Genomic DNA, 26,002 nt, shown 5'->3' on the forward strand with positions numbered 1-26,002 from the left:
TGATGATGATGATGATGATGATGATGATGATGATGATGATGATGATGATGATGATGATAAAGTTGGAAGGGACCTTGGAGGTCATCTAGTCCAACCCCCTGCTCAGGCAGGAAACCCTATACCATTTTGGACAAATGGCTGTCCAGTTTCTTCTTAAAAACTTCCAGTGTTGGTGCATTCACCGCTTCTGGAGGCAGGTACAGATGAAGCTTCACTTGCTTGCGCAGTCCAGTTCTTAACGGGCCGCGGACCAGTATCGGTCCACAGCCCAGGGGTTGGGGACCTCTGCCTTATACCGCCCGCAGAACTTTACACAAATTCTTCAGTAAAACCAACTCCAACAATTTCACATTAATTCAGTGACAACTGCATGCCGGCTATAGCCAATGGCTACAGTAGCTGAGAAGAAGCTGTACACATTAGTAAAACATTGATGCCATCCAATAACTTAATTTTCTCCACAAAGCTTTTCCCTTCACTCCTGTATCATCTGCTCAGAAACCTAGTTAAAATACCCCCCAGCTGATTGTCAAAGTCGCTGCTTCTCTCAAAGTTCAAAGAGGCCTCCCCTGAGTAACAAAAGCAGAAAGTTCTCCTCTTACCAGGTTCTCCTGAATTAATGTGGCCACAAGAGAGAAGATGTCTGTTTTGGTGTCTGAGTGACAGCACAGATCTCGCTTTGGGCTGGTCCTCATTCAGCCCTCAAAGCCAGTCTTATCTGTTAGAGATAACAGCCATGGAGCATCTTTCTCAACTTCACAGCCACCATTTCAGCTCAATCTGGGATTGCATGTTATAGCTAAAGCTACTGGACAAAGAGCTGTAGAAATCCAAAGGAGCATAAGATGGTGGATTCCCTTTTTACGCCCCTATAGTCCGTATTGGATGGAGTTGAGGTGACTGGATGGAGCTGAGCATTTACTAACCAGATGCCCTTCCTAACACCTACACAGAGTTCGCAGCAGATTTTTTTTTCTTTGCGCCCTGAGAGAGAAATATCTGCTGCTACCTAGGATTGAACTCTCAACCTTCCAAGTGGGAGGCGAGCATCTTCACCTCTAGGCCATCATGCCATTCCTAGCAGACAACAATGCTGAGACCCTACAAAGAGTGCAGAGAAGAGCAATGAAGATAATAAGAAGTCTGGAGGGTAAATTGTATAACGAATGGTTGAGGGAGCTAGGTACTGTATGTCCAGCCTATCAAAGAGAAGAATTAGTGAGGGATATCATAGCCGTTTTCCAGTACTTGAAGGGCTGTCACAGAGAAGAAGGGGTGGACTTTTTCTCCAAAGCACCAAAGGGCAGGAAAAGACATAATAGGTGGAGGTTTGTCAAAGGAAGATCCAACCTAGAACTAAGGAGAATTTTTTTGACTGTGAGAACAATTAAGCAGTGGCTGCAGCCATCTCATTGTAGAGTTGACAAAAGGCTTGCCACCCAGTGATGGGTGGTCCATCACTGGAGGTTTTGAAGAAGAGATTGGACAGCTATTGAACCAGGATGGTATAGGGTCTCCTGCCTGAACAGAGGATTCAACTAGAAGACCTCCAAGGTCCCTTCCAGCTTATAACTCCATGTTCTATGTTCTAAGGAACAAAGTAATCAAACTACCTTTCAAAAGTTACTCTATTATTTTAAGGCCCCTAAGGCAAAATAAATAAATAAAATAAAACCACACTAGATATCCATGGGGGAAGGGAGGAGGTTAAACAAGTCAAGATGGTGGTTACTGCCATGCCATCAATGCTTCCCCCCCATTCTTATGTACATCATAGTTGGGTCACCAATTTTTTGACCCCCTCCCTGTGGATACCCCGAAGCCACATATTGGCTGGATTTACACAAGGCATATACTATTTAAAGTCCCAACACCTGCACCGTACGCCTACTAACTTTAATTCATTTTAATCTGGGTTTGGAGTTTTCTGTGTGTGCTTCAGTGGGTTGCTCAATGCAACCATCTGGTTACTTGATGATTCAACATCTTTTTCAACTTTCCAAATTGGGTTTACTCAGCCCTTACGTGAAGCATGTTGTGTAAACCAGCTGCCAATCCTCCTCTTTGCCCACAGATGTGATTAAAATCTCTCGTGACTTGGCTCAACAATAGCGAGGGATGTGGTGGACTCCAACTGAAAAGCCGAACGTGGAAATAGTGTACGAGACACAAGCCCACAATCCTTCTTCCATCCTTCTTCCTGCTTTCTATTCCCCACCCCCCTGCTCACTTCATTCATGTTATTTCCCCTCGGAGGTTTTTTTTAAATAAGCAACATCTTGATAACTTGCTTTTCAAACTGTGCAGTTATTTCCCTTTTCTTTGATCTGCGGCACAGAAGTGACATCAATGGAAGTCCCATGTGTGAAGATGAACATACAGAATAACTTTTTTAGATCAGATTTTCATTAGCCACTACGATCAGTGAATGCCCAAATTGTCCTCATCCCATAAGTGAAGGCCTCCAAAGTCCAAGCTTTTTTTTCTGATCTTTTCTAGGCCACATCTAATTAGTTTCAAAATTCAGGACCCTTTCAATGCCTTCCACTTTTCCCTCTGAGAAATCCGTTCCTCAAAATTTACGAGGCCTAATTTGTGAAATGGACAGGAGGATCCGGTCCTCAAGTTCAAACAGTAAATACTAAAATCAAACATCCGACTCTGATTTTTAATCCATGTGATTAGCAATCACAAACCAGAAAGTTCTTTGATTGTAAACTTTGCAAACAGGGGAAGCTAAATGAGAAATCATTTGCATACGGCTTTTTAAGCGATTTGATTTATTTCCCCCCCAAAAACACAGGCTGGCAAATTTCAGAATCAAACTAAATATTTGTTGAACAATATTATGAATTGCTTGTGCTGCACCATTTCAGAGGGAAGGAAATAGGAAATGTAAGCTTGAATGCTTCTCCGTGCTTAGAAAATAAACCTTGTTTGTAAAAAATGAACATGTTAAGAAAAGCTGAACTACTGAATTTCTTGACCAGTTTTTTTATCTTGTCACTGCAATGCAAAAAAGATGCTGAGGCCCTAAAAAGATTGCAAGGGATCGTCTAGGTGAGTGTTTCTCAACTTTGGAATTCTGGGAGTTGAAGTGCACCCATCTTAAAATTGCCAAGGTTGAGAAACACAGATCTAGGTCTTCCCTAGAAAGAGTATAGAGAAGAATAACAAAGATCATAAAGAGTTTGGGGTCTGAACATGTACAATGAACAATTGTATCACAGAAGCAAAGTTTTACATGAACTGGCAGTTATGCAGCATATAAATTTGATACATTATTATCATTGTTCATCTTATAGTCAGCCAGATGTTTAGACTGGATTTGGCATTTTTATCGACCTATTAAGTCCTTCCCAAGGACTGGAATAGGCAGATGTGGATGTTTGATGGTGTCAGAGGTGTCATTGCAGGATGTAAGCTATTCCGAGTAAAGCTGCCTTTTGCAATTGACCGATGCTGATTTTATCAACCCAATAGTATATTATTATGGTTGGCTGCTCAGTCAGTCAGATGTTCAGACTGAATATGGCATTTTAATTTACCTATTGAGTCCTAAGTAAACTGCCGTTTGCAATTGACTGATGGTGATTTTGTCAATGTTGTTGGTGTTCCAGTGGTGATTCAGATGCTTTGGGATTGCACCCAAGGCGCCTATCACTATTGGTACTTTGTTTTCTTTTGCCAGAGTCAGTCTACTTCTATTTGCAGGTCTTTATATTTTTCTATTTTCTCCAGTTCTTTCTTTTCTGTTCTGTTGTCTCTATACTGCCATCCAGACGTTTTTTGGTCTTTCTTATTAAGAATTGTTGCAAGTGTTTGTCTGTTTGATTTCTAAAGTCCCAGAGCACTTCAGCTTCTTCGTTTTCTATTACTTTGCCTAGCATGGTTCTACTAGTTCTTGCTTGCAGGCAGATGATATTTCTTGCAGATATTATTATTATTCTTTCCAAAACCACACTTCTTAAGTGGTGATTGCCAGTCAAGCCAACCATCAAGAGGATCAGAGCAAAATTCTGCTGGCCTAACAAACTTTATATTGCCCAGACTATGTTTCTGGCAGTTTTAGATCCAACCAGTTTCTAAGCAAAGTAATATTATCCTGTTCCTCCATTTTTCCTCCTCTTCCTTCTGTGATTATTGGTCAAAGTTGCCTTCTGATTTGGGAAGATTCCAACCATTTCCTTGGTTCCTCAGAAGACCCCTGCCCCAGTGTGAAGCCCATCAGCCAAGGGAGAAGAGAGAGAAGGGTGTACAATGTCCATAACAGGCCAGCCCCCATTTCGAGACTTTGGATGCACAATCCAGATTGCATCCTACCTTGAGCTTCAAGAAAAGTGGCCAACTTCTTCCCCAGAAAGAGTTTTTCATCTTGGCTCACACAGCTGTTACTCAGTGTGATTCTCTAATTGCAGCACTGGAGCTGCAGTGACCTTTCTAAAAATAAGGCTGTGAATGGCAGAAACTGCCAGACTCTTGAAAATAAAGAGACCCTTGGCCAGCAAATGCTTCCCGCCTCAATCATGATCTTCCTCTCCATCCTGACCCATAAAATGTGAATAATAAGAGCACGCACTCCTTTTCTCAAGCCTGCCAGAGTGTGACGGTCCAAACAAGAGGACTGGCTGAAGAACGATGGGAAAATTTACATCTGAAGTAACACCCAGGTCTGGGTTGCAGAACAGATGTCATGGTTCCGACAGATGAGATCAGTCAAAGCAGAACTCCAAGGCAAGAGGTTTTCTTAAAGAACATATTTATTGGCTACAAAGTACTGGCACAGTTAGAAGTGAAACCAAGTTCCAAGCTTGGAGAAGCTGGAACTGGACTGGGAAAATCAGCACAGTTGGCTAGCTTGTGCAATTTGTCCTGGCTATGGTTTAGGGGGAAGGGGGCAGTGCCTCAAAATAGCAATAGCACTTAAGACTTAGATATCACTTCATAGTGCTTTACAGCCCTCTCTAAGCAGTTTGCAGTGTCAGCATATTGCCCCCAGCAATTTGGGTCCTCATTTTATCGAACTCAGAAGGATGCAAGACTGAGTCAACCTTGAGCTGTTGAGGATCAAACCCTTGGCAGTCAGCAGAGTTGGCCTACAATACTGCATTCTAACCACTGTGCCACCACAGGTGTTAAGAGAATCTGACTGCCCCATTGACTTTGCTTAGCAGAAGGTCGCAAAAGGGGAACACATAACCCTGGGACACTGCGACCGTTATAAATATGAGTCAGTTGCCAAGTGCCTGAATTTTGATCACATGACCCTGGGGCTGCTACAACAGTTCTGTGTGTGAAAAACAATCACGAGTCGTTTTTTCTCCCCTGTGCGGTTGTAACTTCAAACAATCACAAAACAAATGGTTGTAAATTGAGGACTGCCTGTACTAACTATCCAGAGCTGCAGGTTGGACACACCTGATTTAAAGTAAGGAATGAAGAGGTCGTAGCATCTAACTGAGCGAGAGGGTGAAGCATTTGATAGCCTGCCAGCTTACCTGTCCAGCCAGCAAGACAGCAGCAATAGCCCGTCAAAGGATCACACCCGTCTGCGTGGTCACAATCACAACGTTCAGTGCAGTTCAGGCCATATGTCCCATCCTTTCATTAAATTAAAAAAAAAAGTGAGGATGGGTGGATGCAGGTCTACCAAGACAAACTTATTCTAACCCTAGAAAATAGAGTTATAGATTTAAGCATACAATTATACGTTTAAATCAGGTGCAATGTTTCTGTCTGACTCCCAGAAAATCTTGATGCCTAGTTTCTTTGCTTAATCAGTCTGGAGCTAATTGGCACAAGAAGTGGCGATTGTTACCAGTTTAGCTAGCTTGGAAAAAAAAATAAGATCTTAATTTAATTAAGATCTTAATTAAGACTCTGCCAGCTGGCTTGGGGCCCCAATGGGGGAGTATCACACTGGGGGTGGTTGATGGACCAATAGCAGATCCCCCTCCCTCCTCCTGCTCACCCTACTCCTTCCCCCCATCCTTTAGTCATAATTTGTAATTTGCATTTTTATTACAGTTGGATATATGTGTCTGTATCGTTTTATTGCTTTTAGTGTTGTAACCCGCCCAGGGTCACTGTGGCGAGATGGGCAGCAAACAAATTTAATAAATAAGCAAATAAATACATATATAAATAAAGATCTAGTCTATTGATAGCTATCTGGTGTAGTAGCTCTCTGGAGTCTATACAACAGTGTTCCAATATCTGAAGGGCTGCCACAAAGAAGAGGGGGATCAAGCTATTCTCCAAAGCACCAGAAGGCAGGACAACAGGTGGAAACTAAACAAGGAGAGAAGCAACCTAGAACTAAGAAGAAATTTCCTGATAGTGAGAACAACTGACCAATGGAACAACCTGCCTCTAGAATTTGTGGGTGCTCCATCACTGGAGGTTTTAAAGAAGTGACTGGACAACCATTTGTCTGGAACAGTATAGGGTCTCCTGCTTGAGCAGGGGGTTGGACTAGAAGACCTCCAAGGTCCCTTCCAACTCACTAATTTTGTTCTGTTCTGTTCATTCATTCATTGCACTGGTTCTTCCTCCCACCAACACCGGAGGGATCCTGAGCACAGTTCACTCTTGCCAAATTTAAAGATGGGAAGGTCATCAGCTACTTGGTCCCTGATCTCTGGAGTTCTCACCTAAGCTAGATGTTAAAGTTGGGCATTTCTGTAGCTTCTTTTGAGTCTCCCTTTTGACTACATTCTTGGGTCACAGTGGTTAGAGTGAAGAAGAGCAGCCAGCTGGACTAGAAGATCTTCAAGGTCCCTCCCAACTCTGTTATTCTGACTGATTTCAAGAAATGTGTGCTGAAAATATTACACGTATCTATCTCCCTGATCTAAGCCTGGATCACCCATGAAAAGAGCATATCTCTCCAACCCAAGGAAGACTTACAGGGCAAGGCTGGTCACAGATTTCCCCTTGCCATCCAGGACCACAAAAGCAAGATCCATCCATGGGGTCACAGGCAGCTCCATTGGCACAATAACAGGTCTGGTTGCAGTTAAGACCCCACGTGTTGCTCGGGCACGGAATGGAACAGTCAGTTCCCTGCCACCCTGTAAAATCAAAGAGCCAAAGAACGTTAGGTCAACTCTCAGCCGTGACTCTCTTGGTGGTCACAGCAATGGAAGGGGGATACTTTCCCAGAGGGAAGAAGGCCTGCTGCATGGACCCCATCAGATGGCACTGCTTTAAGGACGGGACCTGGAACTTGCACCACGCAGAAGCGATGGGAGAAGGGACTCCTCAGACAGCCGTGCTTTCTGTCACTGATGGTCTTGAGAGGTCCCAACCAGCATTTTGAATGGCACCTGGAAACCTACTGGTACCCAGTGCGATTTCTGTGGAGGTGCTACGTGGCTTCTGTGCCATCCCATCCTGGACAAGCTGGCAACTGAAAGCCGTGACTTGAGGTTGTTGACATGGATCAAATCACAAGTATGCACCAGGTCAGAGAGGAAGGATTAAGCCAGGGCAAAAAAGGAAAACCACAAAGTGCATCAACTTTAATGAGCAGCCAGGAACAATATGGGGCACAAAACCCCAAACCACAGGAAAACTTTGGAGATCTGGACCATTCTCAGTGAAAGCACGATGGACACCAATGCACGATAGCCATTGGAATAGGAAACTCTACCTTCTCTGCAGAAGCAGGAGCCATCTCCTGGGGAACACGTGCCGTCGTTTTTGCAGTTGCAGGCCAAGGAGCAATTGACTCCATAGCTCCCGGGAGGACACGTAACCGAACAGATCTCTCCCTGGAAAACAAAACAGAACTAGGCTGGGTGTTGCAGATTTGGATCTTGGGGAAACTGACTGCAATTCAGTTGTTACCGAATTACAACCCCCATCAGTCACAGCCCAGGCAATGTGACCAGCAGTGGGTGGGTGATGCTGGGAATTGTCCTCTAGCAAGAGCTGGGAACCCCAAATTCCCAAATGTACTTTGTAGATTTATATCTTTGTAAATATATAGTAACTTTGTTAGAGTACCCTGAATAGGTTGGAGTGCCTACGAGTAAAACCAATATGCTCAAGTGGAGGCTGTTAGCAGATAACAACACACTGTGTGAATGTGGAGACATAGTGCTTGACCCATTCTGCTGGTATGTCAGCTACTACCAGAAACATGTATCAATAATGGCAACATCATCTGTGCTAGAAGAGAACGGGTTTTCGGAGAGGAGGAGGAGGAGGAGGAGGAGGAGGAGGAGGAGGAGGAGGAGGAGGAAGAGGAGGAGGAGAGAGGAGAAAGGAGGAGAAGGAGGAAGGAACAGGTGAATGACTATGGGGTCCTTGGTGCTCTCTGAGTTTGGTTGGTCTTTTGTAGCTGTTTGCTTACCCAACTAGGTAAATAGGTAAAGGTAACCCCATAGTTGCTGCATGCTTGCCTGGTGCCAAATCCAGATCAAGCTTTCCCTGTCACAATCCAGCTCTCTGGAAGATATTCCCTGCAGAGTTGCCTCTCTGTTAAGTCTTGAAAGCACGTCTTTTTCTACAGGCATTTAGTTGCTGATTTCAATTTTTAATTATTAATTCTATTTGTATTCCTTGTTTATTTTAATTGCTATTTGAACCACTCTCAATGCCTCGATGTTAACATGGTTCTTGTTGTAAGGAATTTCCATCGTCGGTGGTATACCCAGTTAAATGAAGGAATGAAATAGAGGAATAATATAAATTCTCCATGTTCTAAAGAAGCAGCTGATCTTTGACAGCAGTCTGGACAGGCCAACTGTCGCCCGGATTATGTCCTTCTGCAGGACTTGCATTGTCCTCTGAAACAGTAAAGAGTTCCACTGGCTGACTTGAAGGTGGAGAGAAAACCAGAGACCACAGCTACTCAGCGGGAGGTGGAAAGGTAGAATGGCAAATCTCCTGGAACAGCTGTTTGCTCATTAAGGAAAACATCCCAGGCAAACCACTAATCACAAAATCCGACAAGGGTTTAATGGCATGCAGAGCTCAGCCGCTGAGCCAAGCAAGCCACTAACACACACACATACACAACATACAAGGTTCTGATCATGCAGAAGTACAGATAAACTGCTGAGCTTTACACAAATTATGCAGTATTTTTTCTTGGAACATCAATATATACATAATGCATTGCAAATTAACATCAAAAGCAGGGATTCCGTTTCCTGGGCGAAGGCTGCAATCGCTGAGAGTTTTAATTTGTGCTTATTAGTGTTAACTTGCAGATGGGTTGGTACAGGACACCTCACTTGCTCTTTGAATTAACTCATTGTGGAGGGGGGTCGTTGCAAAAGAGCTTGAATTATCAAGGGAGAAAAGGGGATAGCTGCGTACGACACACAAAGTCCTACAGAGAGAGACCCGCAAATAGGCTCAAAATTGAGTGAGCTGAGATGCATGTCTGAATGCATCCAGAGTCTTTTCTGGAAGTTGGTTACATACAGGTAATCCTTGAGTTGCGACTACACTTGAGCCCAACATTTCTGTTGCTGAGACATTTGTTAAGTGAATTTTGTCCCATGTTCAAGACCCACATCAGCTTCAGTGCACGCGTACACACACACACAAACACACACACACACAGAGGCACATTCACAGACACACACATACACACAAAGATTGCCCATATGAGTGGCTGTGATTGGGGAAGAGCATACGATAAAACATGAATTGCAACATTGTGATGCAAACTTGACTACGTTCTCTGGGTAATGTGTGTTTTATCATTTCAGCCTGTCTCTGGTTGTGCTTGTCTGGACGTGCCCTGCTTCTCCCAGCCTGCATCACAACTACCCAATCACATGTTTGCCCTGCCTAGCGGGTGATGCAAACTCACACAACCTGCCTACTCAAGGCAGCGGAAGACCTGAGGTCTGCATACATGCAACTTGCTAAGTTTGGTTTGGTTAGATTCTAGCCTTGTCTTTTTTAAAGACTCAGATTCTTGTAGCTTCCCACTTGCCTGAACTCAATCTCCGTTGGGGGGGAAAGGCTAAAATGTTAAAAGGCTTGCTTTCATTTTAATGGAAAATAGAGTCTAAGCTGGAGGTGTCTCAAGGAGGGCAAAAAAGTCAAGATGGCGGGTATGCCCTTTGACTGGTTAAAGGCCATAACAAATATAAATTGAATTGACATACACCCCCCTTTCCGCCTTTCACAATAAGCACATAGAAAGGGCAGGGCGTTCGTTGCACAGAGGTGCCCCCCCATTTTGACTTTTTTGACCCACCCAGACGCCTCTGGCCCTAATCCCACACTTCTCAAACGGGCTCCACGTCTTCCTGATTGCTATTCCCTCCCCTCCATTTGCCCGATTTAATTCTCCCTGCGAAGACGACTGAACGACGCTCGCAACTCCCCCGAGCCCTCCAGAAATGCGGCTGCGATTTGGCGCCCCGTGCAAAAGTCACAGAGAGTGCATGAAAAGAGGCAGCCACTGCAGCGTCTCTCGGAGAATATTAATCCTGGATGCAAAAGATCATTAACATTTTAACCTCAATTTGGGGAATGCGACTTATAAAATTGCATGACACCAGGGCCGCCTTCCATGAACGACACACACAGACGGCCATTTCCCAGTTTCGGTCATCCTAAAGCTCTCTCTCCCCCCGTCTGGTTGTTAACTAGCCATCTACAGATAGTCCTCGAGTTATGACCTAAAATTGAACCCCAAATTTCCATTGTTAAGTGAACTTTGCCCCATTTTGTGACCTTTCTTGCCACAGTTGTTCAGTGAATCACTACTAGTTAAGTTAGTAACACGGTTGTTAAGTGAATCTGGACTTTGCTTGGTGGAAGTTCGCAAAAGGGAATCACACAACTCCGGGACTCTGTGACCATCATAAATATGAGTTAGAGAAGAGCAACTAAGATGATCCAAGGCCTGGAGACTAAAACATATGAAGAACAGCTGCGGGACTTGGGTTTGGCTAGAACCAGGGTTAGGCAACCTTGGATCTTTGATGACTGGTGGACTTCAACTCCCAGAATTCCTGAGCCAGCCACGCTGAGGGGAAAGGGAGAGGTTTCCAAGCTGAGCCAGGCTGGCTCAGGAATTCTGGGAGTCCACGAGTCATAAAAGAGCCAAGGTTGCCTACCCCAGGTATAGAGTCTCCTGCTGAAGCAGGGAGTTGGACTAGATGACCTCCAAGCTCCCTTCCAGCTCTATTCTGATTGATTGTATTCCATTTGGATAGGCATCCGGCATTACCTGAATTTCTCTCTGGGAACGAAACATTTTGGATTCCTATTCCATTTGCCCGAATTAATCAACAGCTGGGCTGCATATGGTGATTATTTTTCCCTCTTTCATCTCCCTTTTCTTTCCTTTTTTTCTTTTTTTCTGGGAAGTTTAGCAACTCAATCAGTGCCGCGTGTTTGAGAGAAAAGGGTTAGCTTTGGGGACCGAATGAAACGGGAGCCATACATAATTCAGGCAAAGATGCGTAAAGCCCAAGGGACGAGCCAGGGAAATGTTACAGCTATTTTAAGGCTCTTGCCATAAATAGACTGATATTTAATTTTTTATTTTTATTTTTGCAGTTGAGGGTTCCATCTGGGCCAGATGAAGGCTTGATTGAAGTTAATTGTTTTCTCTGGGATTTTAGCTCACTGCCTTGATCTGAAAGAGACTTTCTCCACTGGGGCTCAGCTCCCCTCCCCGATCTGCAAATTCTTCGGCATCAAAGGAGAACCCAAACCACAAACACATCTACCTGTCCTCCACCAGGTTGCTCAACAAGAATGTCAAAAAAAAAAAAGGGAAAATCGCAGCCGCAGTTGCACAATGGATGCTCCACTACTTTACGCAGTGTGCACAGTAGAAAGGTCGTGACCTTGACAGCATGACAGCGGCTGCCATCTTGACTTTTTTGACCTGCTTTCTCACAGATGGCCTGCTCCTAAAATTGCTCAGTTATAATCTTGGTTTTCTGATACAAGCCGATTTCTTTTGTATACTTACCAAATGACTGTGAAAGGAGTCCTCTTGATAAAACCCCTTTTCAAGGCTTCTGAAACCAGAGGAACAACCAACTCTTTCAAATAACTAAGCTAATTGCATTTTTAAAGAAGAGAGAAGAAAGGGTCGCATCCCAAATAACGCAATAGGAAATCATATCAAGGATGTCAAGAACAGGGCTACTATTCATCCCAATTTTCCACTTCTTCTTCACTAATGAGATACTAAGCTTTGAAGACCACTTGAATCTGCTAAAAAGGTTTTCTCCTAGTTCCAAATTCTGTTCCCGCTCAAAGGAGAAAGCGGAAAAAGAAGACAAAAAGAATAGGTTGGCTGCCCTGGGGTATAAAAAATTCATGATTCTTGCTCTACCAAGTTCATGTTGAACTACACACCAAACTAGAAGCCATGTGAAATGCATATTAGCCTTTCATTTGCAGGTTTTGAAAATAAGAACAAGATTCTGTTACCGTAACCTTACAATAAAGTAGAATGAAACTAAGGAGAAATTTCCTAACAGTGAGGACAATGAACCAGTGGACCGGCTTGCCTTCAGAAGTTGTGGGTGCTTCATCACTGGAGGATTTTAAGAAGAGACTGGACAGAGACTTCTCTGAAATGGTATAGGCTCTCCTACTTGAGCAGGGGATTGGATTAGAAGACCTCCAAGATCCCTTCCATCTCTATTCTGATTGATTGTCTAGTCTGACAAAGAGAAGGATTAAGAGTGACATTATGGCTATCTTCCAGTACATGAAGCCCTGTCACAGAGAACTGTCCTATTCTTCAAAGCACCTGAGGACAGGACAATAAGCAATAAGCTCTTTAAAGAGAGAGCCTACCTGGAACTAAGGAGAAATCTCCTGACTGTAACAACAAGCAATGGAACGACTTGCCTCCTGGAGTTGTGGTGCTCCATCACTGAAGGTTTTTAAGAAGACATTGGACAGCCATTTGTTTGAAATGGTTTAGGGTCTCCTGCTTGAGCAGGGGGTTGAACTAGAGGACCACCAAGGTCCCTTCAACCCTGTTATTCTATGTTCTAACTCCACAGGAAGGTCACAATTATTTTACACTTATAAAAAGGATAGGATTTTGTGCAGTTTGAAGCTGCCATGTTGACTTTCTTGACCCCCCCCTTCCCCAGGATGAACATACCACAAGAGTTTTCATCGGGCTTCAGGTTTATAACTATAACTCTCAAAGATTTCCTCTGCTTGAGAATTCCAAGAGGCATCACTGCATTTTTTTTAATTTTGCAAGAGTCAGAGAGATTCATAAGCAAAACAGTGATGCTGAGGACTGTTTTGCAGGAAAGATTCTCTTTTGTTATTTTTGTGTAGTTCTTTCAAAAAAGCACACAGCAAATTTGTTTTTTTTTGGGGGGGAAAGGGGGAATTATTTTTTTAAGGGGAAAAAACAATCCTCCAGTTGCTATCAAGTATGGAGAGGTAAGGTTTAGGGTGAGGGAGACAAAAGGCAATAAAATCGGTAAAAACAACGGCAGGGGACATGCAGATCTGTAGGTTTGAGTGCCTGATTATCAATTTCAGAGAAGACCATTGGCTCTGCAAAAAGTACATATTTATATCTCACTCAAAATACACCAGGATTTCAGTAAAACATTTCTAACCACTCAGGTGGATCCTGGATACGAAGCTGCATATTCGCCAATGTAATGACAATGTTTGCAATTAACCTGCCCTCGCTTGCTATGAGCATTCACCCGCAAGCTAAACATCTGGTGCAGGAGAACATAAAATGGGGGGAAAACTGGTTCATTTCAAGGAACGTTGACTGGCAGGAATCCGGAGATGTGCCTTCTCTACTGTAGCCCCTGCCTGCTGGAATATTCTCCCTCCAGAAGGTCCCCAACCCTATCAGTCTTTTATCAGGCTGTGAAGATTTAGTTGCATGTCTGGACCTGTGATGTGTTAAGGGTACTAATATCCATAGTAACCATTTTACTTGATACCAGGTGTATTTATTTTGTCCTGAATTATAGCATCATAAGGTTGCAAGGGACCTTGGAGGTCTTCTAGTCCAACCACCTGCTCAAGCAGGAGACCCTCTACTATTATGGGTCCATTCTCTTCTTGAAAACCTCCAGTGAGGGAGCACCCACAACATCTGGAAGGAAGCCGTTCCACTGGTTAATTGTCCTCACTGTGAGGAAGTTTCTCCTTAACTCCAGGTTGCTTCTCTCTTTGATCAGTTTCCATCCATTGTTCCTTGTTCTGCCCTCAAGTTCTAATTGTTTCTAATATGTCTTATGATGTATGCTGCTCAGAGTCACTTGTTGAGATGGACAGCTATAGAAATCAAACAAACAAGCAAACCAATAGGATATAAATAGAATTATTTGGTTGTTCCAAATTGAAAAAGAGGAGGTGTTTTTCAGTCAAGCACAGGGGTTGACCTTGATCTCAGGAAGCTACTGAGGGTTGGACCTGAATAGGAGATGATTGAAGATCAGCAGAAATTCCCAAGGGTTCGGGTAAAATACATAAAAATGTAGATTTCATAAGCACATCGTCACAAGTGACTGTAACAAGTGACTGTTACCGCTTCCAGATATATATGTATATGTGTACATGTATACATGTGTGTGTGTGTGTTACTGCCTTCCATATATATATATATATATGGAAATCTACAGGAGTCCATGGAGACTGTATTTCTCAGGCACATTCACAACACCCCAGGACTGGAGTGGAGCAGACAGGGTGGGATCAGTCTAATATATAATGATATTAAAGAGAATGCTTTTAACATTACCAACGAAGGCTTCTGGTGTGATTTTTTTTTCCCTTTTCCTTCAAGGATGCTAATTGCTCTCTGCCTGGTTATTATGGGTGCTAATGAACAAACCGAGAGAAGAAAGGTTAGGATGTGGGAGAAAACAACCTCAGGACTGATGCGTAGGAGAGTGGAGGACAGCAGGTTCGTTAAGGAAAGGATGAGGAGTTAGGACAGGTTCTGCTGCTTGAGCAGGGGGCTGGACTAGAAGACCTCCAAGGTCCCTTCCAGCTCTATTTCATTCAAGTTGTGAATTGAAATCCCCTTTTCTGCTGAAACACTTTCCTTCCCCAACTCAGCTCCAAAGAAAAAATATTAAACACAGGCTGGGTTTAAATGGTGCTCTGAACCGTGGGTATTTAAACAGTGATTCAATGAGTAAGTCATAATCGACAATAGGCAGAACACACGGCTAAGTCATAAACCCATATTTTGCCCATTTCAATAGCCAGTTGTCACATTATGCTAAGAAAAACTCAAATCCCATTATGGCTTATTTGTCGTGTGAACCAGACCATTGAGAGAATGTCTGATCCTTTGGGGAGCCATCCTTTATTCTACCAATTTCTCTTTGAGGGGTCCTTAGTGCTCTCTGAGCCTGGTGGTTTTCTTGCAGACATTTCATTACACAAACTAGGTAACATCATCAGCGCTAGTAAGGAGTGGGGCTTGTTTTCAGTTTATATTCTGATGGTTTATATTCAGTCTATATTCTGCAGCAGTTCCTTGATTGGGATATTGTTTACTGGATTGTTAGTCTGATGTTAGTCTTGGAGTTAATCTGGGTGCTGATTGCTGATGGAAAAGCGTTTTGGCTTTTTTGTTCCCCTTTTGGCTTATTGATTGTCTCTTTTGCATGGTGTGTAGATACTGTTTATGTCTATGTTTTATAAAGCAACACTAATACTTCATGTGATCTTGATTCAATCTTTCTGTTTAAGCAACCTAGGATTGCATTGGTTTTTTGGCTGCTGTTGGCTCATGTTTAAATGATCATCCACTAGGACTCCAAGATCCCTCTCACAGTTACTGCTTTTGAGCCAGGTTTCACCTAATCCGTACCCGTACCTTTGGTTTTTCTTGCCTAAGTGTAAAACCTGGCTTTTCTCTACATTTATTATTTATGTCTATACATAATTATTTATGTCTATACATAATTATTTATGTCTATACATTGATGGATAGTTTGTCAGAGTGCCCGGCTTCTAGAAATTCCCTAGTGTTTTTGTACTTGGCTTGGCCTAGGATGGTCAAAGTTTCCCAGTTGAAACTATGGTTAAGTCTGTCTGTATGTTATGAAATTAAAGAGCTTTCATCATGTCTGCTAGTCGGTGTTCTTGGGTGCATTCTTTTTTCTTTTGCAATTTTTTTTTGTAAAATCTTTTTTTTTTTTTTTTTGCAATTTCCCCTTGCAAATACTCCCCATGGGACAAGGATCTTTGCTGTACACCAACCACTAGCCTTCACACAACACTTTCTACTGCCTGGGAATTAAGAAACAACATCTCTACTATAGTTATGGGGAACGATGGAATTCAACAGAATTCCTGAAGCAACACAAAAGGGCTTTTCTCCGGTGGAGATCCTGAATGCAAAGAAAGTGTCCTGAAAAATTTGTTCTCCCGATTAAAGTTCCTGCTTCTGAGACCTCCCGTTGGGAAGAACAAGGTGAACTAAATATTTCACTAACGGAAACATTTGTAAAGAACAAGGCAAGAAGCTGACTGAGATGGGCGGGAAGTCAAGTTTTTGATTAAACCGTATTATTATTCAAGCTCCTCTCCTTGCAAGATCAGTTGGTTATTTAAGGTCAAAAGAGTAAAATAAACTCATTGCATTGTTCAAACAGAAAATCGGGGACTTGGTTTATGCCATGAATAGCTAATCGGAAAAGGGACTGCCATCGTGAGAGCAAATGGACTTTTCTGCATACAGGAAAAGGGGTTTACTGGCTGCAGCATTTGGGGAACAGCTCAGACTTTGCCTGAGAGATTGAAATTAAGATAATTAAAAATGTCTTAAATCTTCACTACCTCTTCTTTGAAACTTCAATTGATTGCACAGTTGGGTATTTATTTATTCAGGGGCATCTACAAAGAAGGCCAAGATGGTGACTACAATATGAGCCAGACTGAGATTTTGACCATAACTATGTAGAATGTGAATTGTAATACTTACTGTAACTATGAAGTGGCCTTAGAGAAATAAGTATTAAAGGCACAGGAAGACAAACGGGGAAAATGAACGGGGAGGCAGGCTTTTTTCTTTTTGATATCATATTATCATTATTATTACTCTGTTGCTTTGAATGTACAATGAGAACTTCTGCACCAGAGACAAATTCCTTGTGTATCTAATCAATCTTGGCTAATAAAGACTATTCTATTCTATTCTATTCTATTTTATTCTATTCTATTCTATTCTATTCTATTCTATTCTATTCTATTCCATTCCATTCCATTCCATTCCATTCCATTCCATTCCATTCCATTCCCTTTCCCATGTTTGAAACACTTTCATTTTTTGATTAGAATATCATAATGGCAAATATTTGAAAGGCAGCAAGAATGGGGAGGAAGGGAGGAGAAAATGATTAAAGTAATTCAGAGAGAGAGGAATTACACCAGATTTTCTTCAAAAAATGTTTGAACAGCTTGGCAGTAAGTTAGTTGAATTATTTGATACTAGACTGATTTTGAAAAAAGAATGGATGAAAGACTTGTAAAGATGAAAGAGGAGATGAAAGAAGAGGTTAAGAAGATGGAAAGCTTTGTAAAACAAGTGACTGGAGATGTAAAATAAATTAATGACAAAGTGAAAATTTAGAAGTTATTCACAGAGCGATGGAAAGAGAACTAGATAATATGTCTCTATTAAAATTAAGAGAAAAGTAATTCTGTTGAGACGTAAAGCTATCCCAGAGGTTTCCGATGATGACATTAGGTGAAATCTTGGGTATTTTTTATTTGGACAAGCTGGATACAGACAGAGAAATTGATAAAGTTTATAGAATAAATTCAAGATTTGCTATAACAAGAAAGGTTCCAAGGGATGTTTTGGTGCACTTTGTCAGGAAGAAAACAAGGGATCACATTTTGCAGTAGTTTTGTAATACAAAACTGAAGATTGATAATGCAGATATAATTATCCTTAAAGAGATTCCTTCAGAATTTTACGTAACAGACAAAAGATTTTTACATTAAAACAGATTAAACAGATTAAAACAGAAAAAGATCCCATGTCAATGAGACAAATTGGAAGATGTAATCTTTAATTTTAAACAACAGAGGTTTGTTTGGATTCTGTCCAGAAGGCAAGAGAATTTTTATAAAGATTCAAAGAAAAATTGGAGGAAATTCAAATGAATTTAAAAGAGGAGAGTACACAAAAAATGCAAAAGTGGAACAGGAAATTGAAAAGGATGAGATTATTTTTATTTCAGACAAGATTTATTTATTTATTTGTAAAATTTACTTCCCGCCTGCCTTGCCATGGGGCTGCTCTAGGCGGCTTACAATAATAAAAAGGAAAAAAATATGGAAGGAATGTAAACAGAAGTAAAATAATAGGGCAATAAAATAAACAATAAAAAGGAAACATGATGAGAATACATCAATATGATAACCAGAGAGCAAGGAGGTGGATCGCTTGTGACATCTGATGTACTATTTACACAATGACAGAAATATATATCTAAATTCACGTGGAAGAGAAAAAAAAGCGAATTAAATATAAGGTGTTATCAGATACAAAATAAGAGGAGGTTTGGACTTCCTTGATTTGAAATGATATTTTGCAGCCTGCTGTTTGGTCACAATGAAAGAATGGTTGTTGCTAAAAAAAAAGAGAGCACAATTTAAGACTCGGGTGGCAGGGATATCTGTGGAATGATAAAGCTAAGTTGATTTTAAAAATCATTTTGTTAGATGTACCATACTAAGATGGAACAGATACAAAGTTAGGCTGTGCCAGAAAATACTTTAGTGGCAATGAGCCTAGGAAGCATTTTATAGAAGAGAAATGATTACTAAACATAAATGGCTGATCTACTCTGGAACATCAGAATTTTGTCAAGGAGAATGTAAAATTAAAAACAAAAGAACTGGCAGCAGAAAGATATTCATATCAATGGTTTTCATGTGTACAATTATTAGAAAGTTTTCAAGTAGATAAAAGAGCATTTGGTTTCAAATTCGGTCAAAGTAAGACTGAATTTCAAATGGAACTGGGTACAAATGGTGCCATGTTATTGCTAAAATGTACAAGTTTTGATTGGAACAGGAAAGAGAAGAAAAACAAAATGAAAGTAAGTATCATAAAATGGGCTAAAGACCTTAGTTATAAAATAGACAGAGATCAGTGGCTGAATATATGGTTAAAAGGATTAAAACAACGATGAACAGTTCAGTATACAGTATATTCTCTCCTATAGCTCCTGGGAAAATTATGTTTAATATCCTCCATCTTTTAAGCCCATGGGGCAATATGCTTAGTATTTTAGTATCTTCAATTGTGGACGGAGCAGTGCTTCAGAGGCATCTTGCTGGACCTCTCAGAATAACCATTATTAGTTTTAGCTCTCCTTCATTATGGGAACCACCAAGTTTCCGCAGCTTATGACTCATGCTCCAACTCAGAGATCAAGTGGCAACCAGGGCTGGGCATCCTTTATACATTTTGAGTGGTGCACCCATTCCTAGATCTGGGAGGCACAGCACATTGCCACCCATGCCTTAGTCATCTGTGCAACATTCTCTCCTTGAAAAGCATTTCAAAGCTTCAGCCCTAGTCACTGAGACCAGGCAGTTAGTTTCTGAAGCTGTTGCCTATCTCTGCCCTGGTCTCCAGTATCTGGAGTCCCAAACACTTCACGAATAATGGGAGCTTAATCTACCACCTTCCAGATGAGTGTTTCCCAACCTTGGCAACTTGAAGACGGGTAAACTTCAGCTCCCAGAATTCCCCAGCCCACCTCTTAAAATAACAGAGTAAATTAGGAGACATTTCACATTTATCTTTTCTCTCGGCTCTTTGCTTCATTTGCATACTGAGGGAATAGAATATGCAAGATTGCCAGATTTTGCACAGCGGTGATTAAAATCCATCAGAAGGTGACCTGTGCCTCAAACCAGCCTTAATGAGTATTTGACTTATTAGTTGAAAGTGTTTTGTATTATGATAATTTCAGTTAGCCATACATTAGCATTTATGTTTATTTTTATCCGTATTTATTTCTAACTGAATTCCTTTTTAATTAGTTTTATAGCTCTTAAAAATGTTTTTAAGTTTGTGATACACACTCACATACTTACACACATACACATTTATTAGCTTTTAAAATTATCATAAAATCACAGGGCTCATGGGGACCTTGGTGGTCTTCTAGGCCAACTCCCTGATCAAGCAAACCACCTTATTCCACCCTGGGCAAATGGTTGTCCGGTCTCTTCTTGAAAACCAACTTCAGGTGGCAAGCAGTTCCACTGATTAATTGTTCTCACCATCAGGAAATTTCTCCTTGGTTCTAGGTTGGATCTCTCTTTAATGATCATCCACCAGTTACTTCTTGTCCTGTCCTCTGGTGCTTTGGAGTATAGGTGAATTTACTCTTTTCTGTCTGCCCCCAAGTACTGGAAAACAGTTATCATATATTTATTTATTTATTTATTTATTTATTTATTTATTTATTTATTTATTTATTTATTAAATTTATATACCGCCCTATCTCCCTTACGGGACTCAGGGCGGTGAACAGGCGATACTAAAAACCACAATAATAATAATAAATATTTCCTAGTCCGTCTCTTTGTTAGGCTTTATTGCTTGCATTCTGTCCCTCTTACGCTGGTCTGTGGCTGTGATAAAGATTTGATTTGATACCGAAGTAAGCATGCAAGCAACATGATTTACTAGCGTCAACTTGGTATAAATGAGATAACATGTCATAAATGGACAGGAATTATGCAAATTCCAAATTTATAAGCATTCCTGAGGAAATGGGCAGCCCTTTGCCTAAATCTGCATCTTATAGAGATTTTACTCTATGTTTGATGCATAGCTATTTCACGAAAAGAAAAGATGCAAAGGATATTGGGTGAAATTAAAAACTAAAGCAACCAAGTTGCAGAAGACGCTAAGAGACTCAACATTTTCAGGCCAAATTCAGTTGCTACCCTAGCAACTGTCTATGTTAACTGCCTGGGAAATAGAAACAAAATTGAACAATGAAAAACAAAGACATTTTGAGTTTGCAAACTAACTAGGAAGATGGCTGACATATAAACTGAGAAAAGGAACAGAAAAGAAAATGATAGAGCAAGTTCAGGAGAGTGAGACTGAATTAACAGATAATGACTTTATTCAGGAGTCTGCTCTGACCTGTATAAGCAACTGGAAGTGGATATGCAAATAATAGACAACTATTTACAAAAACATCTACCAAGGCTTTCACAAAACTATATTTTTATTCTTAAGCAAAAAAGGCAGAATGGTTCTCTGCACACTTACCAGAATAGGAAACAGATCCTTAAAAAATTAGTGAAAAGCAACAGTACAGGTAGTCCTCGACTTTCAACAGTTCATTTAATGACTGTTTGAAGTTACAATGACATTAAAAAAATGACTTGTGATCATTTTTCACTCTTATGACCATTGCAGCATCCCCATGGTGACATAATAAACATTCAGATGCTCGGCAACTGGCATGTACCTATGACGGTTGCAGTGTCCTGGGGTCACGTGATCTCCTTTTGTGACCTTCTGACAAGCAAGCTCAATGGGGAAGCCAGATTCACTTAACAACCTTGTTACTAATTTAGCGACTGCGGTGATTCACTTAACAACTGTGGCAAGAAAGGTCATAAAATGGGGCCAAATTCACTTAACAAATGTCTCGTTTAGCAACAGAAATTTTGGGTTCCATTGTGGTTGTAAGTTGAGGATTACCTGTATGGGATGTGGCATTTCTTCTCCCTCTCCTGGAATGAAAATTGCTGTTTCTTAAATTATATTTTTGAATTAAATTATCGATGGAGGCCTTGCTCTTTCTCCTATCTATCCCTCCTTTGAAAACCCCTGGAATTTATTTGAAGAGAAAAGCAAGCGATAAACAGAGCTGCATCAGGCAGAGGCAAAATTAAAGAGGAGAAGCATTTGAACTCCTAATCTTTCATTGCTGACCTCAACGCAGGCACACTGAGGAATACAGATTGATCTGGATTCCACTCCTTCCTGCCTCCCCCCCCCAACTTCACAAACGCTGCTTAGATGTCACTAATCAAAATGTATTTATGCACACACAGCCAACTTGTTTCGTGCGGAGGACTGTGGCTAAGAATTAAAAATGAGTTTGCTCAGGGAAAAAAAAATGTCCTTTCCAAGGTGCAAAATCCTGCTGGAGTTACTTCCTACCTGTCAAGATAGCTGCGATTATCTCACAATCGGTGCTGCTGTGTCCTTCATTTGCAACTGCTTACAGTTATGACTCTGAAAACAGAGTCCTTTGTTTGATCCACACGCAATCATCTTGGGCAGTTTTTCCTCACCCTTGGTAACTTTAAGGTGGGTGGACTTCAACTCCCAGAATACCCCAGCCAGTAAGTCATGTTGACTTCCTACATGTCAATGTAACAGTGACTACCTAACAATTGGTGCTGCTGTGTCCTTCATTTGCAAGGCTTACAGTCATGACTCTTTGAAAAGCATCTTACAATTGCAACCTATCCTTTATCTGACTCACACACAATCATCTCGCACCGTGTTTCTCAACCTTAGCCATTTTAAGATGGGTGGACTTTAACTCCCAGAATTTCCCATCCAGTCCAGGGTCCATAATATTCCCTCCCTGCCTGCCTGCGTGAGGTGGCCAGATCAAATTATTAGTGTTCCCATCAACTGTGTGAGAGATATTCCCCTTTCTTGGGTCTCTCCCCACAAAATCTTAGATGCTATTAAAAATGCTCCACCTTCAGAGGGTTAATTTTCTCCTCTTGTTCTCTTTCCAACTTCCCTGAAACTGCTAATCCCAAACATGCTAATTTCTCTGTGTGTCTCCTGTCAGGAGGATGCTGTTTAGGGTACCTGCAAAGTCGCTGACAGGCTGGATTAAGGTGAGTTATAAGGAGGTTTTTAAAAGTCAGCAAATCTCTCTGCATCTAAAGCAAAGTCCAAATTGCAGAAAAGCAAACTAAGGCGTGGGATACTTTGTTTTTCCAGCATCTGTGTAAAGCCAAGAGCTGTCCAGCACTCAATCTTCAAAGCATTTGCAGCTGTCCAGATGGGTGGGGCAAGAGCAGAAGACCAGATTTAGAGCTACTCAAACATCTGCCTACAAGAATGCCTTTTGGAGTTTAAAAGGCTTTCCAAAGTTATCTATAGCCTTGTGCATTTGAATATAATAAAAAAGAGGATTTATTTTTTTAAAAAACTCAACTCAATAATTTAAAGAGCAGCATTAAAATGACTGGCAATCACTGACTAACCCGTGCAAGCGAGCAGAATAAAGATGTACTGCTATCCACCAAAACGAAGCACGTAGATCAGGGGTCTTCAAACATGGCCCTTTTATGACTTGTGGACTTCAACTCCCAGAATTCCTGAGCCAGTTGTCTTATTGTGGGCTACCTGTAAAGCTGACATTAATCTCGCAGGTCTGAAAGTACAGAACACTCACCTTCTCCTTTACATTCTGATAACTTAATGGGGGGGTGGTATCTCTTCTGAGCCTCTCTGTCTACCCATTGCGAAGCTCTGGGCTGTGTCTTCTCTTATCTAACCATTTCCCAGGCAGCATCTCTTCACTGGGTCTTCCAAGGTCATTTCCACATACCATGACAGTAGAGAAGAGCATTGAGACGGATTTGGGGTGTGTTACTTTGCCCTGTTCGTGACTGTGGCCTGGCTTATGGTACAGTCCTCTCCTGATGAAGGAGCCTCATCCACTCCTGAAAGCCAGCAGGTCTCATGGTTTCAATAACACTCCGTGAGACAATGTCTCAGAAACCGGCTTAACCCGAGGATAACAAACACAGTTCTGCTGCAATAAATTAGCGATTTCCAGTCTTAACGGCCCTTCCTGGACTAATTGCCAGAGACTATTGTACATTACGGGAGTGCAATGAGACTAATACCTAAATATGCTCCAGTGATTATGCTGCCATCTTCAATAACCAAGCTGTTTAAATGTCATTGTGGAAATAGCTGTTTAGTGGGAGATGAAATGTTATTTTCAGAGTGGGCCAGCGGAACCTAATCAACCTTTGATTAGGTTGGGGGAGTTTCAGTTCCAAACTCTGGGTTATTATTTTTGTTCTTAATGGGAGAAAACTCAAGGAAGGCCTTAGTTACAAACTTTGCAGCTAATATTCAGTGCTGCCAGTTGGAATGGGTAAAAAACCCAGAGGAGATTTCCCAGGGAAGCTGTATCAAAGATGTGGTTCTAAAGCACAGTTGTGATTTATTTCCTTTTGTGAAGGGTATATGTTTAAAATCTGAATTTCAGAAAAGGATTCAGGAATGAAGGGAAATATCTTCCTCCATCAAACGTGATGCTCAGAGTGAGTCAAATTGGAGAAAAATATCTAAAATCTAAGGGACTTCTAAAGGAAGGAAGGAAGGAAAAGGAAGGAGGAGAAAAAAGAAGAAGGAAGGAGGGAGGAAAGTAAGGGAATGAGGTAGGAAAACTGCTTCTAGAGTTTCTGCTCGAAACAAAACAAAACAAAACAGAAAATGAAGTTTTTGACTTTGTATTTTGCTGATTAGATTAGTTTGCTGTTGTACAAATGGCTTCTCTAAATATGTGAAAGTAAAAAGCCAGGGTTGTCACTTTATTTTGAATTTTATTGCACTGAAAATGTTGGAAATCAATGCTTCCCCCCCCCCGTCCCCTCTATCCTACCCTTCTTTTCCCTTCCCCATTTCCCCATTATCTTTCTTTTCTTTTCTATTTTATATTATGACAAATGACAATAAAGTTTTTAAAAAGCAAAAGTACAATTGTCAAAATAGCTGACAAATTAGTTTTGACCTCAGAGCGTTTCATTTCCCGAAAACAACTTTGCTTGGAAACATACGCATATTCTGGCAGTTCTAAAGCTTGAAGTGACCCTAAATGATCAGCATTTGCTGAGAACACTGTTCAGAAGAGACTGTATAAACACTATAATAATAATAATAATATCCCAGACTTAACAACTGTCGATAAGAAAGACAAAAGACTCTGGATAGTGGACGTGGTAGTACCTGGGGACAGCAGAATAGAAGAGAAAGAACTGGAGAGGATCATAAAACAGAAAGACCTGCAAATAGAAATAGAATGACTGTGGCAAAACAAAAGCAAAGGTAGTACCAATAGTGATAGGTGCCTTGGGTGCAATCCCAAAACATCTGGAGCACCACTTGAACACCATCAGCATTTAAAATTCATCATCAGTCAACTGCAAAAGCTGGCAGAACAGCTCCTCCTCCTCCTCCTCCTCCTCCTCCTCCTCCATGTTTAGATCAAAGTTTAAACTGCCAGAATTAAGCCATCTTCTTGGCTTTGTCATTGGCCAAAAATAAGTTATTATTGGTATATGTTTCTGGTAGTAGCTGACATACTAATAGGTGGGCCAGGCTCTGTGTCTCTCAGAACAGCTTATAACCTGCGATGATATCTCTAACACCATCAGACATCGACATCTGCCTATCCCAGGTCCTTGGGAAACACTCGAGAGGCAGACAAAAATGCCAAATCCAATCTGAACATCTGGCTAACTGTGCAGCAAACAATAATAATGATAGGAGGAGGTCAGAACTTACCATATATCCTGGTCCACAGGTGCATTTCCCCGTGATGCTATCACAATCTGCTCCATTTTGACAATGGCAAACAAGGTGACAACTTTCCCCGTAGAACCCGGGCGCGCACGTTTCGTTGCAATAGAGCCCTGCCCAGCCAGCTTTGCAGTTGCATTCGCCAGACAGAGGATGGCAACTGTCAAAAAAGAGATCCGGGATTATTCAGCTAGTCTGGCAGAAAGAAAAGCAACTCCAGATCCCCGGAAGCCAACATTTGACCCGGTTAAATGCTGCACAATGTGTACAAACATTCCAGCCAAAGAAACAGGCAATCTGTCAGAAGTAAGAAGGTCAATATTTCTATGTGGCACCAAAAGGTCAGGAGGAAAAATTGATTCCAGCTTAGTACTGCTGGAAGAAGAAGGAAGAACATCACTGTGCTGAGTGGATAGGAAGGGCAATGAAGAGAAA

At 41.4% G+C, this 26,002-nt stretch overlaps 1 protein-coding gene across 1 annotated transcript in view; it reads right to left on the minus strand.

The window, feature by feature from the left end:
• Positions 1-26,002, minus strand: part of MEGF11 (multiple EGF like domains 11) — a 179,440-nt gene that overhangs the window by 38,093 nt on the left and 115,345 nt on the right. Inside the window, exons 9-12 of the mRNA XM_015818601.1 lie at positions 25,553-25,727; positions 7,655-7,775; positions 6,910-7,073; positions 5,499-5,601 (exon numbers count right to left, since the gene is read on the minus strand). Of these exons, the coding sequence (XP_015674087.1) occupies positions 5,499-5,601; positions 6,910-7,073; positions 7,655-7,775; positions 25,553-25,727 (563 nt within the window). The remainder of the gene's footprint in view (positions 1-5,498; positions 5,602-6,909; positions 7,074-7,654; positions 7,776-25,552; positions 25,728-26,002) is intronic.

This window comes from Protobothrops mucrosquamatus, unplaced genomic scaffold (genome assembly GCF_001527695.2).
Source record: "Protobothrops mucrosquamatus isolate PMUCROS unplaced genomic scaffold, P.Mucros_1.0 scaffold768, whole genome shotgun sequence".
Lineage (NCBI taxonomy): Eukaryota > Metazoa > Chordata > Lepidosauria > Squamata > Viperidae > Protobothrops > Protobothrops mucrosquamatus.